The sequence below is a fragment of the Oncorhynchus masou genome, chromosome 23, assembly GCF_036934945.1.
Source record: "Oncorhynchus masou masou isolate Uvic2021 chromosome 23, UVic_Omas_1.1, whole genome shotgun sequence".
Classification (NCBI taxonomy): domain Eukaryota; kingdom Metazoa; phylum Chordata; class Actinopteri; order Salmoniformes; family Salmonidae; genus Oncorhynchus; species Oncorhynchus masou.
In genome coordinates this window covers 16,388,219-16,407,213 of record NC_088234.1, presented here as the reverse complement: position 1 = coordinate 16,407,213, position 18,995 = coordinate 16,388,219, and the positions used below count along the sequence as shown (strand labels likewise).

Sequence of the window (18,995 nt, the reverse complement as noted above, 5' to 3'; positions counted from 1 at the left end):
GTCATTGTGTGTGTGTGTGTATATGCATGTGTATTGTGCTTATGTTATCATGTGTGTGTGTGTGCATGTGTCTGTGCCTATGTTTGTGTGTCTTCACAGTCCCCACTGTTCCATAAGGTGTATTTTTATCTGGTTTTTAAATTTGATTATATTGCTTGCATCAGTTACCTGATGTGGAATAGAGTTCCATGTAGTCATGGCTCTATGTAGTGCTGTGTGCCTCCCATAGTCTGTTCTGGACTTGGGGACTGTGAAGAGACCTCTGGTGGCATGTCTTGTGGGGTATGCATGGGTGTCCGAGCTGTGTGCTCGTATTTTAAACAGACAGCACGGTACCTTCAGCTTGTCAACACCTTTTACAAAAACAAGTCATGATGAAGACAATCTCTCTTCCACTTTGAGCCATGAGAGATTGACATGCACGTCATTAATGTTAGCTCTCCGTGTACTTTTAAGGGCCAGCCGTGCTGCCCTGTTCTGAGCCAACAGCAATTGTCTCAAGTCCCTCTTTGTGGCACCTGAACACACTACTGAATAGTAGTCCAGGTGTGACAAACTAGGGTCTGTAGCACCTGCCTTGTTGATAGTGTTGTTAAGAAGGTAGAAACTAGGGCCTGTAGGACCTGCCTTGTTGATAGTGTTGTTAAAAAGGTAGAAACTAGGGCCTGTAGCACCTGCCTTGTTGATCGTGTTGTTAAGAAGGTAGAAACTAGGGCCTGTAGCACCTGCCTGGTTGATAGTGTTGTTAAGAAGGTAGAAACTAGGGCCTGTAGCACCTGCCTGGTTGATTGTGTTGTTAAGAAGGTAGAAACTAGGGCCTGTAGGACCTGCCTTGTTGATAGTGTTGTTAAGAAGGTAGAAACTAGGGCCTGTAGGACCTGCCTTGTTGATAGTGTTGTTAAGAAGGTAGAAACTAGGGCCTGTAGGACCTGCCTTGTTGATAGTGTTGTTAAGAAGGCAGAGCAGCGCTTTATTATGGACAGACTTCTCCCCATCTTAGCTACTGTTGTATCAATATGTTTTGACCATGACAGTTTACAGTCCAGAATTACTCCAAGCAGTTTAGTCACCTCAACTTGCTCAATATCCACATTATTCATTATGAGATGTATTTGAGGTTTAGAGATTAGTGAATGATTTGTCCCAAATATAATGCTTTTAGTTTTGGAAATATTTAGTACTAACGTTTTCCTTGCCACCTACTCTGAAACTAACTGCAACTCGTTGTTGAGTGTTGCAGTCATTTCAGTCACTGTAGTAGCTGACGTGTACAGTGTTGAGTCCTCCGCATACATAGACACATAGGCTTTACTCAAAGCCAGTGGCATGTCGTTAGTAAAGATTGAAAAAAGCAACGGTCCTAATCAGCTACCCTGGGGAATTTCTGCTTCTACCTGGATTATGTTTGAGAGGCTTCCATTATAGAACACCCTCTGTGTTCTGTTAGACAAGTAGCTCTTTATCCACATTATAACAGGGGGTGCAAAGCCATAGCACATACGTTTTTCCAGCTGAAGACTATGATCGATAATGTCAAAAGCTGCACTGAAGTCACGCAAATGACTGGTGATTTGCTGAGAGAAATTGATGATAATATGATTGTGGGGGCTGTCTTGTTAAAAGTGCTGTGCTTGCTGAAAGTGTGTTGTCAGTTTGTTTGCTGTGAAATTGCATTGTATCCGGTCAAACACAATTATGGTAAAGTTCAGGTTGCAACATTTTTGCTCATGTTTTCTATGAGCCAATCGGTGCCTAACCCAAATAATGCAATAATAATCGGTGGGGTGTGATGAGACAAGTAAATGGAGTCACATGCGAGTCATGATTTTCAAAACAAAGCAGGATTCCTGTCAAGGCTGCTGAGTCACTTCCTTATGGGTCTGTGCTTTCCTGGATACTTGTAACCTCCCTACCCCATTGAAGTTGACATGTAAAGTGGTTAAGGTAAGGGTTAAGGTTAGGGTAAGAGTAGCCGGGTTCAGGTTAGGGTTTAGGTTATGGACGTCCCAAGGATTCTGGATAGCACTAACCCTTCCTTATGGGAATCCCCATCATCACATCTAAAAATCTATGAAAGTGCTGAAAAATAAACAAGATGTTAGGATACGATTTTTTTACTGTCCCTTTTGTGAATGATGAACAGCAGACTACTCATTTGACACATTCCATAGCCTATAGGCATTAGCCTAGGCTACACCCCTTGGTTTCCAAATATTTATTTGAACATTCTGATGTGCCGACCTTTCTGAAGGGGTGTGTCAGGGTTTGGGTGAGAATAAATTAACTCAAACAGACATGGAACATATTTCTATCAGACACCGTGCATTCCTCCTGTCCAGAATTGCGTAGTTTTAACGTGTGCGGTATGGTCCAATCCAAACGTCCGGATGTATTTGCGTCACCCAGGAGGAGGGGTAACAGAGAAGGGCTCTGTCTATAATTGCACAGTTGCATTTGCAAAGCTGACCAGATACAAGAGCATCTACTTTAAAACTGTTAGTTAGAAGACTACTATACAGCTCAACGGTTTTCAAATGAATGATTTGACCATTTAGATCATCTAACATTATTTAAAATACCACTTTAAATTATTTATTTGAAATTTTTGTTTTTTTAAGGATTTTTTTCCGCAGAGATTTTGCCGCCAGTCAAGTCTATCTGCTGCTGTTACATTGAGCCAATTGATACGTCGCTGCTTTTGAGAGGATTCCAGTCGCATTACTTTTCAGAATGTTTCCAGAGTCAAGTACCGGGTGAGTAGCCTCGGTTATTATTTCATTCATTCCATTCATGTTCTAGACGCGCTCTTTACATCTTGTTCCGCGGGCAAGTGCGTAGGGGGACATTGCATCATTCTATCGTTGTATTTTACCTGCCAGTACTTACCCGCTACTTGTATTCACACGTGGTGCTACTGTAGGACTAGTATCGCATATGGTCAAGAGTGCACGTGGACTATATAGTAGTGTTTATTTTTAGATGAGACCCCCGAAATGGGTTTGTGTAGCTCTGGCGATTCAGCGTTAACGTTACATGCGCAATGGGCAGCATTGGGGGGGGGGGGGGGATTGAGTTTGGTCTTTTCATCGAGATTATACGATAGACTTTCAATCATATTTCGATTATTTAAAAAAAATTATGCTCATGTTCAGACATTTTTCGAAGGCTAGATATTAAAGCAGAATAGCTTTAACTGTACCGTCTTTAAGTATAGCCTACGGTGCATGTTGGCTGCCGGTGTTGTGCCGAAAATCTCCCTTCTGACAGACCCCCCCTTCTAATTTCCTTAATTTTGTGGCTAGAGTCAAATACTTTCTGTGGGATGAAGTGGCGGCACTGGGACCGCGCGGGCACTGAAGGGGGGGGGGAGCATTGCAAGTCGCAGCATTGAAGACCGCGAAGGTGTGGGGGGATTCTGGCAGGGGGAGATTTTCGGCACAGCACCTGACCGGATTTTGTATGGGCTACGAAATGAAGTGGGTTTTTAGGGAGTCCTGTCGCGTTCTTGAATGGGATTAGGGGAAGCGAGTTACGCGCGGTTTACATCATTACTGAAAAGGAATAACCGGATGTGCTGCTGTTTTTAAAAACCAAAATTATTGAGAAAAATCTAAATAGTCATTATATTTTAACATAATATTTGATTAAATTATTTCGGTATTATATACTGAACCTAAATATTTATAAATAATAATTCACACTTCCTATCCTGGAGGCATATTTCAACATTTGCGCCATTTCCTGGTTTCTCAAATTTGCCCAGTTTTTGTGACAGACAAACAAACAATTGTAGAGTAGAGGACCATTGTACAATTTAAACTGCTGTGAAATATATTTTCCAAAACCAAAAAATTGTTATTTCAGCTTTTTGAAGCCGATGTATAAAACCGAAAGTATAAAATGCGAAAACGAACCCTGAGAACAGAAAACATAGCAATAGCGCACATAATGCACATTTCAATGAGAACGACAGATTTATAACACACATTTCTATGTGTATTTGGTTGGGTCAACCCAAAAATGTATGTATTATCGCGTTTATTAACTATTTAGCCCCATAAAGGGGCGGCAGGTAGCCTAGTGGTTAGAGCTTTGGGCCAGCAACTGAAAGGTTGCTGGATTGAATCCCTGAGCTGACCATGTATAAATCAGTCGTTCTGCCCCTGAAAAAGGCAGTTAACCCACTGTTCCTAGGCTGTCATTCAAAATAAGAATTTGTTCTTAACTGACTTGCCGAGTTAAATAAAAAATAAGAGATGGACTCAGGCTGAGGCAGCCTGACTGAATGAATGTGTGTGTGTGCACACATGCACGTGTTTCAATGGAAGAGTCCACACTCGGGAAGCACACCCTTAGTAACACACAGTTTTAGATTACTGCTAGGAAAACATCTGTTTAATAAACACACACACACTTCAACTTCCCATAGACACTCTGACACACCCCAGGGCATATCAGCTATGTGTGATAGCATCGACCATCACATCTGTTATTTTAGAAAGTAATAGTATAAGTAGGTATTTTATTCTAACGTACAGTATATCTCCCTCCTCTGTTTCAGGATCAGCTATGAGGACTGCAAGGGCACAGCAGACTGGCTGTTGGCCCAGACCTCCGTTCGCCCCCTGGTGGGCATTGTGTGTGGTTCAGGATTGGGAGGACTGGCTGACATGCTTAAAGACCAGGTGTCCTTCAACTACAAGGACATCCCCAACTTCCCCCAGAGCACAGGTGTAATATTATGCCTGTCAACTTGTTTTCTTGTGTGGTGAATCGGCATTGCAGATGTGTAGGTCCAAGATTATCTTGGTCGTGTCTCAGGAAAACCAGGAAAAACTCAAGTTATAGCCTATGGAAAAACACATGGTTCCATAAGATGTTTTCTGATTGGTTGCCGTGTGTCGTCGGTTCATTCTAATTGGTGGTTGTGTGTTACAGTGGATGGACATGCTGGTCGCCTGGTATTCGGGATGCTGAAGGGAAGGCCATGTGTGTGTATGCAGGGTCGCTTCCACCTCTACGAGGGATACGCCATCCAGAAGGTACGTCTATCATGTCTGTTTACTACCTAGTGACTGTGGCAGGCAGACATCCGCTGCTCTTTCGATTACTTCACATGAAATGTAGAGAAGATATCATCTTTATTTTTCCTTTATCAGGGGCAATTTGCTTTACAACACCAGTTAAATACAGGTCACATATGACCACGTTGTGTTTTTTACGCTCTTGTGTGTCATGTATGAATTGTTTTACTGCAAAAAATTATTCAATGTTAGTTATAGACGTTTTGAGAATACAAACTTAGCATATAAAATCAAGAATCCTGCAATAGAGTATTCATGTATTAACTGTACATTGTGATGTGTTCTACCGTTTGTGATGAATTGACCATGTGTTTATGCTCTAGATCACCCTGCCCATGCGTATCTTCAGCTTGCTGGGTGTTGAGACAGTAATCCTGACCAACGCTGCTGGCGGTCTCAACCAGGACTTCAAGGTGGGAGACATCATGATCATGAAAGACCACATCAACATGCCTGGGTTCGCTGGCAACAACCCACTGTCTGGACCTAACGACGACAGGTAGGCTTGGCAAGCTTGTGTGTTGTGTGTGACAGAGAGAATTTTGTTGAACTTGTTTGCACGTGCAATAGTTGTGGCATTGAGGTGTAACCCTCCCTCTCTCCTAGGTTCGGCGTGCGGTTCCCCTGTATGTCTGATGCGTACGACAGAGAGCTGCAGCAGCTGGCTGTGGATGTGGGACAGCAGCTGGGCTACAGTAACTTCCTGCGCGAGGGTGTGTACTGTGTCCTGGGCGGGCCCTCGTTCGAGACCATTGCGGAGTGTCGCATGCTGCACAAACTGGGAGCTGACGCTGTCGGTACGTCTCCTCTCTCCCTGCAATAGTTTAATCAACACCTTCACAATGCATTGGAAATATTCAACTCAAATTTTTCTCTTATATTAAGTAAAAATATAATTGATGCAGCTCTCTCTCTCTCGCTCTCAGGCATGAGTACAGTTCATGAGGTGATTGTAGCGCGTCACTGCGGCATGCGAGTGTTCGCCCTGTCCCTGATCACCAACAAGGCTGTGATGGACTACGACAGTGAGGAGAAGGCCAACCACAAGGAAGTCCTGGAGACAGGGCAGCACCGCTCCATCCAGCTGCAGAAACTGGTCTCTACCATGGTCACTCGCATGGAGTACAACAACACCAACGCCTAAATGAACGAATGGAACCAACCACCAATCTTATAGAAATATATTTCCTACAGTGGGCATCCCCATTCAAGTCAGTGGGTAGCTGACGGGTTGGCTGGCGGCCATTTTGAGTGTACCAATGAAGGGTGCAGACAAATTGCCGTGATCTGAAGGGCTATTTCCCTTCTAGGAATTATATTTCTATTGTGAAACTGGCCCTGAATCAGTAGAAACCGACCGCCTTGAAGCTATGAAACCCAATGACCTGCATTTGACTTTAAAGTGCCTGATCTGAGAGCTGTGTGAAACAGCCACTTACTGGCTGACGCCTCACCCTCAGTTGTTGAGTCCCTCTCACTTTTTAAAACATTCTTCCTATTTTTTTAAGTTAGTGTACATTCCTGCCGTGAGCAGCTCTACGGGCGGATTCTATTTTAGTTATTGTTTTTGTTATTGTTGCTATTATTATTGTCTATTAGAAGATGGTGTTAATTTAATATTGATCTGCAGATGTAAATGTCTCGATTTAATGTAACAATGAGAACGCGATGAATCTGCTGTACATGTCTTAATGTGTGTGTCCTGTCTATAGATGTACATTTACCATCGTAAGGTATTTATTTCTGCTGTTGTCCTTTTTTTAAAAATATGAATGTGGCTACTAAAGTTTATTTATTCATGTGATCAAGTCTTCTGTTTTAATTGGGGGCAGTTGGCCAATTTATTGGTCGGTGACACTCACTTCTGTGTAAAATGTTGTCCAGAGAAGCTTGAGGAAGTAACTTGAGAATTATTCATGGGTTGATATTAACAATGGGACTCATTCCATGAGTCTGATATTCATTTTAGAACAGATTTTTAGCCTCGCTCAAAACCCCAATTATGACATATCCACATTCATATAATTGTGTACAGAAAGTTTTTTTATTAAAGTTTTGAAAAGATAGATATAGAGAAGTTAGATCATTCCATGATGGATGGCATAACAAGTCCAGGGTGTACATGGTAAACAACAGTCGTGTGATTGCATAAGACATTTTGGCATTCATCTACACAGGAAATGTTAGCTATAGTGTAATGGTCATGAGTGTCATACTGCTTCTGCTCTCTTCAATATCAGTCTATTTGGCAAGATGGGAAAATGTCTCCATCTATACTTTCAAAGGTTTGTTTTTCACTTTCCGCCAAGGAACGTGCATTTTTCTCTACCTTCAGAGGTTATATAGCTCCCCTACATCAATACATCTGACATCACATGCATCAGCTTCAGGCCTGCTATTCCAGTCATCCCTTATAACCAACATCTCAAATACAAAAATAACAATCAAATGATTTATGTTCCCCTTGAACACTGAAAAATTAGATAAAATAAAGGCATATCCTTGAAGTCTCTATGGCACAAGAAAAAAAGGGGATATCAAAGTGAGTATGCAGCATTACAATGATATTGTTCGTTTTTCCATTGAAAAGTATTGATATATCCGACTATGATAACTGTCATGCGGGTGATTCGATTCTCTTAAGGATGATCAAGTACTTCCGAAAAACAACAGCGCTTTATCCCCCTCTCTGCAGAGGAAATCATTTGACCCAGCAAGCTCCATACTAACACCACACCCTTCACCTATTACTGACAAACACTGGCTACTGGAAGGAAGACCCATGTTGAAAATATGACACAAGGCATCAATGAAATTTGGCATAAGATGTAAACAAAAAGTTTAGGCAGTTTCCTTCCTATCCAATAGGAATCAGTATAAAAATCTCCCACCAACTTTTGTTACAGCCCCCTCTGTTTCTAAGGTAACAGGCAAGGCTCTAGCACACGATGACCCGCATACTAAATGTTGTAAACATTCCAAGAGTTTTTCAAATCCATGGACCTCTGCAGCGTGGAGAGGAGGGACCAGGGAAAGGCACTTCTGAAAGGACATGAGTGCAGCCTGGTGCAGTAACATCAGAGGTCCATCTCTAGGCAAACATGGTCAGGCTGATCCACTGCAGAGAGAAGGTGGAGAGGAAAAGGAGGTAAACAATCTGACCACTGCAAAAATACATCCCAACTTCCCTCCACTCTACAGAGGGGATAGAAAAACAAATCTCTCCCTTTTCCTACCAGTGGAGGCTGCTGAGGGGAGGACGGCTCATAATAATGGCTGGAATGGAGTCAATGGATTGGTATCACACATGGTTTCCATTCAAGCCATTGCTATGGGCCGTCCTCCCCTGAGCAGCCTCCACTGGTTCCTGTATACACCTGGTAAACAGATGAGATTGATAGAAATGTGAGATCTTCAGACCTGGAAGAAGTTGAGTTGAATGACTCCATCGGCATCTGTGTCCAACGTCTTGAAGGTCTCTGTAAAGTAGTGGAGAGAGAATTGTAAGAAATTGCTATCCTGTTTTCAAGCGCTCATAAATGTACAGTACGTCATATAATCATGCAAATACATATTATTATTCTCAACAGTCAAGACTATGACAAGTATTGTTTGATGGCCAATTTGAAGTGAGTTTATTAATACAAGGACTTAATGGGGGAAAAGTTATGGAAATATGACAAAATGACTCACTGAACATGGTCTCCAGCCTAACCAGGCAGGTAACAAAGTTGTCAAAGTCAACTGCCAGGTCGGCCTCAGTGTAACGCAGTATGATCAGCTGGAACAGGTGGTTTGTCAGCTTGAACCCTGGGGAAATAACACACAGACCAAAGATGGGAACCATTTCAAAGCTCGATATTCTTTCATAAAGTTCCTGTGGGTCAGACTGCAGGTGTCCGGTGTAGTCAGGTGTAGTCCGGTGTAGTCCGGTGTAGTCAGGTGTAGTCAGGTGTAGTCAGGTGTAGTCAGGTGTCCGGTGTAGTCAGGTGTAGTCGGGTGTAGTCAGGTGTCCGGTGTAGTCAGGTGTAGTCAGGTGTCCGGTGTAGTCAGGTGTAGTCAGGTGTAGTCAGGTGTCCGGTGTAGTTAGGTGTCCGTTGTAGTCAGGTGTCCGGTGTAGTCAGGTGTCCGGTGTAGTCAGGTGTAGTCAGGTGTCCGGTGTAGTCAGGTGTCCGGTGTAGTCAGGTGTCGTCCGGTGTAGTCAGGTGTCGTCCGGTGTAGTCAGGTGTCCGGTGTAGTCAGGTGTCCGGTGTAGTCAGGTGTCCGGTGTAGTCAGGTGTCCTGTGTAGTCAGGTGTCCGGTGTAGTCAGGTGTCCGGTGTAGTCAGGTGTCCGGTGTAGTCAGGTGTAGTCAGGTGTCCGGTGTAGTCAGGTGTCCGGTGTCCGGTGTAGTCAGTTGTCCGGTGTAGTCAGGTGTCCGGTGTAGTCAGGTGTCCGGTGTAGTCAGGTGTAGTCAGGTGTAGTCAGGTGTCCGGTGTAGTCAGGTGTCCGGTGTAGTCAGGTGAATACAAAGAGTGATGATTCACTACAAAGGAAGTGGGTCGTGGTTTAAGGAAAGTACTGTAAAGGCTGTACTTACCTGCTGCCTCCAGAGCCATCCTCATCTCATAGGAACTCATGGTGCCTGATTTGTCCAGATCAAACTGACGGAATATAGTCTGGAGAGAGAGAAAGAGAGAGGAAGAAGACAAAGATAAAGAAACTAGTGGAATGGCTCTACCAAGACTAGACAAGGAACACCAACAAGGAACTCATTTTCTATCTCCAACAAGGAGCTCAGCTTCACAGAATGACTCAGGTGAATAGCAGAACAGATGTTTAAGCTAATCTCACCAGGTATCGTTTGATCTTCTCCCACAGCACATGGAACTCTGTCAATCCCAGTTTACCACTACCATCAGTCTGAAGGATACGGTCAAGGAACCTTGTTTTGAGAGTGAGTGAGTGAGTGAGTGAGTGAGTGAGTGAGTGAGTGAGTCAGTGAGTCAGTCAGACAGACAGACAGACAGACAGACAGACAGACAGACAGACAGACAGAGAGGACTAATACTGTATAAAAATGCATCAATACACCAAGGATACGTCCATCAGGTTGATCATAGTCCGACAGGAATCTGGTCCAAATCCATCTGTTTTCAGATCTTTGTCTGTATCGGAGAGCGAGAGATAGAGAGAGAAAGAGAGAGGAAGAGAGATAGGGGAAGATGGAGAAAGAAGGAGAGAAGTGGAAAAACACGTTTTGCGTTTTCGAACTGCACCTGTAATATCCAAATCCAAATATGTACATATTTACACTGTAAAGTTTCTGCCTGGAAGGACTGACAGTTTAGGTCTCTGCTGAAGGCATGTGGCTGGGTTTTAGTCACACATACAGATACAGAGTAGAATACTGTGTACTTATACTATTCCTGTGGACTCACGCTTGGTCATGATCCTGTTCAAAATAGTCTGCAGCTCTGTGGCACTGATCTCCATGTCCTGTAGGCCGAACAGAGAGACCATGAGAAAAGACTACGTCAGACCCTTCACTCTGCTCTACCCTCATTGCCCAACACGACTCCTCACCTCTCCAGCCAGTTGTCTAAACAGACTCTTGAAGCCAGCGTCGATCTGGCTCTCGTCCAGCTCGGTCTGAAACAGACAGAGGAATGTAAACTCACAGAGGAATGTAAACTCACAGAGGAATGTAAACTCACAGAGGAATGTAAACTCCCAGAGGAATGTAAACTCCCAGAGGAATGTAAACTCACAGAAGAATGTAAACTCCCAGAGGAATGTAAACTCACAGAGGAATGTAAACTCCCAGAGGAATGTAAACTCACAGAGGAATGTAAACTCACAGAGGAATGTAAACTCACAGAGGAATGTAAACTCCCAGAGGAATGTAAACTCACAGAGGAATGTAAACTCCCAGAGGAATGTAAACTCACAGAGGAATGTAAACTCACAGAGGAATGTAAACTCCCAGAGGAATGTAAACTCACAGAGGAATGTAAACTCCCAGAGGAATGTAAACTCACAGAGGAATGTAAACTCACAGAGGAATGTAAACTCCCAGAGGAATGTAAACTCACAGAAGAATGTAAACTCCCAGAGGAATGTAAACTCACAGAGGAATGTAAACTCCCAGAGGAATGTAAACTCACAGAGGAATGTAAACTCACAGAGGAATGTAAACTCCCAGAGGAATGTAAACTCACAGAGGAATGTAAACTCACAGAGGAATGTAAACTCCCAGAGGAATGTAAACTCACAGAGGAATGTAAACTCCCAGAGGAATGTAAACTCACAGAGGAATGTAAACTCACAGAGGAATGTAAACTCCCAGAGGAATGTAAACTCACAGAAGAATGTAAACTCCCAGAGGAAAGTAAATTCACAGAGGAATGTAAACTCAGAGGAATGTAAACTCACAGAGGAATGTAAACTCCCAGAGGAATGTAAACTCACAGAGGAATGTAAACTCCCAGAGGAATGTAAACTCACAGAGGAATGTAAACTCACAGAGGAATGTAAACTCCCAGAGGAATGTAAACTCACAGAAGAATGTAAACTCCCAGAGGAAAGTAAATTCACAGAGGAATGTAAACTCAGAGGAATGTAAACTCACAGAGGAATGTAAACTCAGAGGAAAGTAAACTCACAGAGGAATGTAAACTCAGAGGAAAGTAAACTCACAGAGGAATGTAAACTCAGAGGAAAGTAAACTCACAGAGGAATGTAAACTCACAGAGGAATGTAAACTCACAGAGGAATGTAAACTCCCAGAGGAATGTAAACTCACAGAGGAATGTAAACTCACAGAGGAATGTAAACTCCCAGAGGAATGTAAACTCACAGAAGAATGTAAACTCCCAGAGGAAAGTAAATTCACAGAGGAATGTAAACTCAGAGGAATGTAAACTCACAGAGGAATGTAAACTCAGAGGAAAGTAAACTCACAGAGGAATGTAAACTCAGAGGAAAGTAAACTCACAGAGGAATGTAAACTCAGAGGAAAGTAAACTCACAGAGGAATGTAAACTCAGAGGAAAGTAAACTCACAGAGGAATGTAAACTCAGAGGAATGTAAACTCACAGAGGAATGTAAACTCCCAGAGGAATGTAAACTCACAGAGGAATGTAAACTCCCAGAGGAATGTAAACTCACAGAGGAATGTAAACTCAGAGGAATGTAAACTCAGAGGAATGTAAACTCACAGAGGAATGTAAACTCAGAGGAATGTAAACTCACAGAGGAAAGTAAACTCCCAGAGGAATGTAAACTCACAGAGGAAAGTAAACTCACAGAGGAATGTAAACTCACAGAGGAATGTAAACTCCCAGAGGAATGTAAACTCACAGAGGAATGTAAACTCCCAGAGGAATGGACTCCCTATTCCCTATATAGTGCACTACTTTCAACCAATGCCCTAATCAAAAGCACCACACTATTTAGCGAATTAGGTGACATTTGGGACACAACCCATGTCTCCTCCACTCACCTCTACTGGTAGTTCAGCTGTGACATCATCATCCAGCTCCCTAACAGACAGAAAATAACACAAATATCAATATCCTTCAATCAAATGCATCACCTTATACCATCCACAATCTCCATATCAACCTATCATATTTCCTGTCCACCTCTCACTTCTCCATCACTCACTCATAGTTGGCAGGTTTCTCAGAGAAGACTCTGAGGACGAAGTCTCCCTCCTTCTTGGGTTCAAAGGTGGAGGGGACAATGATGTACTCCCCGGCAGGCAGCTGGAAGCGAGAGCTCACCTCTCTCAGGTTGATGAAGAGCTCAGAGCGGGCGCTGGAACCGTGCGTCAGGAAGAAGTCTCTCTTCAGGTGGACGCCTGATTTACCCATGTACTAAGAGGACAGAGAGAGTAGTGGGAAAATGCTGTGAGGGAGGTGAACTCACTAACCCCTGACCTCTAACCCTTAACCCCTGATCTGCCCACATACTAAGGGCAGGGGAAAGCAGTATGAGTGAGTTAGTTAAACTAGGTGAACCTAACCCATGTACTAAGAGGATGGAGAGGAGGGAAAGCTCTGTGAGTGAACTCTAACCCTTGACCTCTAACCCCTGATCTGCCCACATACTGAGAAGAAAGCACTGTGGGCAAGTTAGTTCACCTCAGAGAAGTTGAGTTCATTGCACCCCCTTCTAGGTGAACCTAACCCCAACTGTGAGGGAAGTAAATATCTAAAACCCTTGACCTCTGAGCTTTGACCTTAAAGAGGCAATCAGCAGTTGAAACAATAACAAAGCGTTTTCCCCATCCCCGTTTCAGTAAAACGCTGCGGGACGGTGCTGGAGAAATGTAAACACTCACATCTTTTGACTATGGATGCAAGGAAAGACCATCTATGATATATAAATGATAGTCTCAACTACGTTTAAAGGCTATTTGGTGTTTGTTTACATTGACTTTGTTCACAAACATTGAAGTAAAACAAGCTGATATGTTGGGTTCTGATGGGGTGACAGTTGAACTAAGCTCATGAGTCATTTTTAAGTTCTATTCTTCAAGGCCGGCCTACATACCATAATGCCTACATACCATAATAGTCAAAAATGTATGCAGCAACTGCAGATCTCCCCTTTAAGACCACATTGTTGCCACAGCATGAGGAGAATGCCACCATGCATTTCCATATGAGACAATTGGCTGCGAGTCTAAGCACAGGCTGCACTGACCATTATAGGCCTTTGGGCTGGATTCCACTTCTTCAGTTATGACACACTGTCCAACAGGTTTTAAACCACTCTAAATATCTAGCAAATGGACCAACAGGATCATAGGTATGCTGGACTCTTAGAGCTTATCACAAGATTAACTAACCTAACGTCAAAGAATACTGGCCAGCAGAATATACATACCTCATTAGGAACCTGAAGAGAGACACAGAAAAGAATGGAGTTAGATAGAAACATCCAGTCGATTCTACTCGTTCAAAACACTTTCCTTGACAAACTGTCGTACTCCCTTGCTTACACTTTAAAACTCAATGAAAAAAGTTTAACCAGATACGAAGATCAGTTTCTTGCCTCGTAGATGGCGAAACCGATGGTCTCCATGTCTTTGCCCTCCTTGCGTTTCTTTCTCCGGTCCTTCTGCATGAGCGCCACCAGGAAGCTGCAATCTGATTGGCCGGCGGTGTCGGGGTGCTGCAGGGCAACCTTGAATTGCGGGTTGATCCAGAATGTGGCTAGGGATTGTGGGAGACACAGTTATTAGAAGAATCTAGAGAAGGAAACATTTTAATCAACTGTTTATTAGACACCATTTCTTTATCCTCACGCATCCAGCAGAAGTTGCTTTTAGGTACACATCTAGCTTCAGCCTACCCTTCCACATCGTAATCTTAACCATGGGAGAAAAACAACTCCTTTACTCAGTGACTAGGAGTAACTGTCTTTATCCTTCTCTCTTTGCTACAGCCTGCCTGGGCCACTTCCCTCTCTCCTCTGCTTCCTTCCTTGCCTCGTTCTCTGCCTCCTTCCCTGCCTCTTTTTTTCCATCCTCCCTCCCTCCTCACCAGGGAAGTTCCTGCAGCCCCCAGCCGTGCTGCCTGACCTCCACTCCCCCTGGTAGACGGCTGAGCTCCACTTCTTCTGCTGGGTGGCCTCCAGAGCGTCTGCTGTCAGGTTGCAGATCTCCAGACGTGTGAACTCAAGCAGGAAGTCACTGAACGACATCCTGATAGAAGGGAGGAGATGGAGAGTCGGTCAGGTATACGATGCATTAGCGCACACATACTCTCAAGTATCATACCGATCGGCCAATAAGACATCCGACTTGGTGTCACAAATACATACACAATACACATAAACACACACACACACTCACCAGAACTCTCCATCCTCACTGCAGTTCTGGAGTCGCCCTCTGACTGAGCGGTCAACACCCTCCCACTCTCTGGAGCTGGAACATCCACAATGACAACACATCACTGACTGTATTTCAACAACAAATAGTAGTTATATGATATGACAGCTATAAACTCACTAGTTTTATGACATGTGACAACTATAAACTCACTAGTAATATGATATATGATATGACAGCTATAAACTCACAGTTATATGATATATGATATGACAGTTATAAACTCACTAGTTATATGATATGACAGTTATAAACTCACTAGTTATATGATATGACAGTTATAAACTCACTAGTTATATGATATGACAGTTATAAACTCACTAGTTATATGATATGACAGTTATAAACTCACTAGTTATATGATATGACAGTTATAAACTCACTAGTTTTATGATATATGATATGACAGCTATAAACTCACTAGTTTTATGATATGGCAACTATAAACTCACTAGTTATATGATATGACAGATATAAACTCACTAGTTATATGATATATGATATGACAGCTATAAACTCACTAGTTTTATGATATATGATATGACAACTATAAACTCACTAGTTTTATGATATATGATATGACAGCTATAAACTCACTAGTTTTATGATATATGATATGACAACTATAAACTCACTAGTTTTATGATATATGATATGACAGCTATAAACTCACTAGTTTTATGATATGACAACTATAAACTCACTAGTTATATGATATATGATATGACAGATATAAACTCACTAGTTATATGATATATGATATGACAGCTATAAACTCACTAGTTTTATGATATATGATATGACAACTATAAACTCACTAGTTTTATGAAATATGATATAACAGCTATAAACTCACTAGTTTTATGATATATGATATGACAACTATAAACTCACTAGTTTTATGATATATGATATGACAGCTATAAACTCACTAGTAATATGATATATGATATGACAGATATAAACTCACTAGTTATATGATATACGATATGACAACTATAAACTCACTAGTTATATGATATGTGTCACGCCTTGGTCATTGTATTTTGTGTTTTAGTTTATTAGTTAGTCAGACCAGGGTGTGACATGGGGTTATTATGTATTGTGTTTTCGTATTGGGGTTTGTAGTGTCTGGGATTGTAGCTGATTAGGGGTGTGTGTGTTAAATAAGTTGGCTGCCTGAGGCGGTTCTCAATCAGAGTCAGGTGATTCTCGTTGTCGCTGATTGGGAACCGTATTTAGGTAGCCTGGTTTTCGCTTTGTATTTCGTGGGTGATTGTTCCTGTCTCTGTGTAGTGTGCACCAGTCAGGCTGTAATAGGTTTCACGTTCTGTTTGTTGTTTTTGTATTTATTTAGTTATTCGTGTGTATAGTTCGTTCGTTTGTCTTCTCTAATAAACATGAGTAACTTACACGCTGCATTTCGGTCCGACTCTCTTTCAACTAAAGAAGAACGCCGTTACAATATGACAGCTATAAACTCACTAGTTATATGATATGACAGCTATAAACTCACTAGTTATATGATATGACAGCTATAAACTCACTAGTTATATGATATATGATGTGACAACTATACACTAGTAATATGATATATGATATGACAGATATAAACTCACTAGTTTTATGATATATGATATGACAACTATAAACTCACTAGTAATATGATATATGATATGACAGATATAAACTCACTAGTTATATGATATATGATATGACAGCTATAAACTCACTAGTTATATGATATATGATATGACAACTATAAACTCACTAGTTATATGATATATGATATGACAACTATAAACTCACTAGTTATATGATATGACAGCTATAAACTCACTAGTTATATGATGTGACAACTATAAACTCACTAGTTATATGATATGACAGCTATAAACTCACTAGTTATATGATATGACAGCTATAAACTCACTAGTTATATGATATATGATATGACAACTATAAACTCACTAGTTTTATGATATATGATATGACAGCTATAAACTCACTAGTTATATGATATTGAATCCATTTTAGAATAAGGCTGTAATGTAACAAAACGTGAAACAAGTCAATGGATCTGAATACACGGTATATGACACATGATATGTAATATGAGAGGTGTAAGTGAAGCTTCTGTCTCGTACTTGTCACTCCAGGCCCCAGTCCACTCTATCTCTCCCCAGGGGTTGCGAATACGGACCAGTTTGGTCTTATTCCCCCTGTACACCACCTGATGGAGAGGGATACTGCATTACACAGATGTTTAGTAGCTGGGCAAATCACCAGCCTTGAGTCAATCAAACTGATGCAAAGAGAAACACATTGGTTTCAATGCTGTCTTTTCTGTCCAATCGGATGTAATTATTCTTCTCTCTGTTTAGAACCCCACTAAAACAAACTGGGATTACCGTCTTAGTGTCAATCAAACATTGGCTCACCTCGTCGACCCCTGTCAATGAGTAGGCGTGACCTTTCACTAGCTTCTTAAAGGTCACGGCCTCCATGTCATGACTGCCGGTGATCTGGGGATAGAGAAAGGACTCGGTCAGGGAAGACACACGCACACAAACGCAGGCACGCACACACACACACACACACACACACACACACACACACACACACACACACACACACACGTCGGTTCAGCGTATGGGTATTGGTACTGACGTCTATGGAGCAGCCCAGCAGTGAGCCTCTCTCCACGGCCCGGCTGATGATGCTGTAAAGGTCAGAGGGCGCCTTCCTCAGCTCGAACATCTCCGTCACTCCTCCTGTGAAGTCCTCAAAACCCTCTGACGTACTGCCTCCCGACAGAGCCTCATAACAGCCATTCAACCTGCAACAAGGGTTGACAATTATGTGTCAAAAGTCGATGTAAGACCACAAATCACTCTACAATAAGCATACAGACATATCCTTTTATATTTACATTTTGGTCATTGAGCAGACGCTCAATTTACTGATATTTACTGATATCATAACACACACAAACATATACATAGACAGAGTGAAAGAAATGCAAAGCCCACATTTACATTTGAATTCTTTTAACCACCCTCTTCTCCTCTCCTCCCTCATCCCTCCTTACTTGGCATAGGCCTTCTCCAGCAGGGCGCTCCAGAACTCTCCTCCCTCGGCAGAGTGGACAAACAGCAGCTTCCCATCCTTCACCGGCAGCCTGTCATCAATCACCACCTCCACCCACTCCCCATACTGCCAGAACTACAACACAGAGACACTAGGGAGTTTATAACCATCTCAAAACTACACCACACAGACAGTAGGGAGTTTATAACCATCTCAGAACTACAACACACAGACAGTAGGGAGTTTATAACCATCTCAGAACTACAACACACAGACAGTAGGGAGTTTATAACCATCTCAGAACTACAACACACAGACAGTAGGGAGTTTATAACCATCTCAGAACTACAACACACAGACAGTAGGGAGTTTATAACCATCTCAGAATTAGAATGAAGAGTAGAGTAGAATGAAGGGAGTTGTCTCTGGAAGCTGATCCATGGTCCGTTTTACACAAGGATCATATTCATGTTACTATACACACCAAGAGTGAATACACAGAACATTGAAGAAGACAACAACAAAATCCCCTCCCCCGAGGATAAGCAGGGAGTTTATGATCGCTAACAGCCAATGACCACCAGAGGTCAGAGGTGGCACTAGAACCAGCTCATCGTAGATAGAGCTCAACAGGGGAAATAAGGAACTAGGACTGAGGTAACAACCAGAGGAAGTCATGGTGGGTTCCATGTAGCCTGCCTACACCACTGTGATGTCAGTACGCTTTTAGAGGGAGAAACACAGGCTGCTCAGTAATGTATCATACTCCTCAGCTGCATGCAGTTGACTGATGTAATAACGGCAAGGCAACACAGCTCCACCAGACCAGATGAGGGAAACCAGGGCCAGGTACAGTATCTATGAGGTACATAGATGGGAAACACTAATGGAACCACATTGAAGACATTTTTGACAGAACCAGAAGCAACAATGACACT

The 18,995-nt window shown here is 42.4% G+C and overlaps 2 protein-coding genes across 3 annotated transcripts in view; one reads left to right on the top strand and one right to left on the bottom strand.

Annotated features, from left to right (window-relative positions):
- The first annotated feature begins 2,447 nt into the window (after nucleotides 1–2,447).
- On the top strand, nucleotides 2,448–6,888 carry LOC135510441 (purine nucleoside phosphorylase-like). Its single transcript, XM_064931356.1, has 6 exons — nucleotides 2,448–2,753; nucleotides 4,562–4,731; nucleotides 4,939–5,042; nucleotides 5,408–5,583; nucleotides 5,691–5,881; nucleotides 6,011–6,888. Exons 1-6 carry the CDS (start codon nucleotides 2,731–2,733, stop codon nucleotides 6,226–6,228), a joined length of 882 nt encoding a protein of 293 aa, XP_064787428.1. The 5' UTR covers nucleotides 2,448–2,730; the 3' UTR covers nucleotides 6,229–6,888.
- Nucleotides 6,889–7,106: 218 nt separating this feature from the next.
- Nucleotides 7,107–18,995, bottom strand: part of LOC135510439 (calpain-1 catalytic subunit-like) — a 42,461-nt gene continuing 30,572 nt past the window's right edge. For both annotated transcript variants that reach the window (XM_064931354.1, XM_064931355.1), the window contains 18 exons: nucleotides 18,059–18,192; nucleotides 17,638–17,806; nucleotides 17,409–17,492; nucleotides 17,115–17,200; nucleotides 14,929–15,003; nucleotides 14,618–14,778; nucleotides 14,127–14,287; nucleotides 13,959–13,970; nucleotides 12,732–12,943; nucleotides 12,568–12,607; nucleotides 10,649–10,714; nucleotides 10,504–10,561; nucleotides 10,166–10,230; nucleotides 9,917–9,985; nucleotides 9,663–9,741; nucleotides 8,778–8,894; nucleotides 8,505–8,563; nucleotides 7,107–8,202 (listed from right to left, as the gene is read on the bottom strand). In XM_064931354.1, the coding sequence (XP_064787426.1) occupies nucleotides 8,176–8,202; nucleotides 8,505–8,563; nucleotides 8,778–8,894; nucleotides 9,663–9,741; nucleotides 9,917–9,985; nucleotides 10,166–10,230; nucleotides 10,504–10,561; nucleotides 10,649–10,714; nucleotides 12,568–12,607; nucleotides 12,732–12,943; nucleotides 13,959–13,970; nucleotides 14,127–14,287; nucleotides 14,618–14,778; nucleotides 14,929–15,003; nucleotides 17,115–17,200; nucleotides 17,409–17,492; nucleotides 17,638–17,806; nucleotides 18,059–18,192 (1,674 nt within the window). In that variant the 3' untranslated portion in view covers nucleotides 7,107–8,175. The remainder of the gene's footprint in view (nucleotides 8,203–8,504; nucleotides 8,564–8,777; nucleotides 8,895–9,662; nucleotides 9,742–9,916; nucleotides 9,986–10,165; nucleotides 10,231–10,503; nucleotides 10,562–10,648; nucleotides 10,715–12,567; nucleotides 12,608–12,731; nucleotides 12,944–13,958; nucleotides 13,971–14,126; nucleotides 14,288–14,617; nucleotides 14,779–14,928; nucleotides 15,004–17,114; nucleotides 17,201–17,408; nucleotides 17,493–17,637; nucleotides 17,807–18,058; nucleotides 18,193–18,995) is intronic.

Coding starts and splice junctions, on each gene's coding strand:
- LOC135510441 (XM_064931356.1), top strand. CDS start 2,731: ATGTTTCCAGAGTCAAGTACCGG. Junction 4,732..4,938: donor CAACTTCCCCCAGAGCACAG/GTGTAATATTAT, acceptor TGTGTGTTACAG/TGGATGGACATGCTGGTCGC. Junction 5,584..5,690: donor TCTGGACCTAACGACGACAG/GTAGGCTTGGCA, acceptor CCTCTCTCCTAG/GTTCGGCGTGCGGTTCCCCT.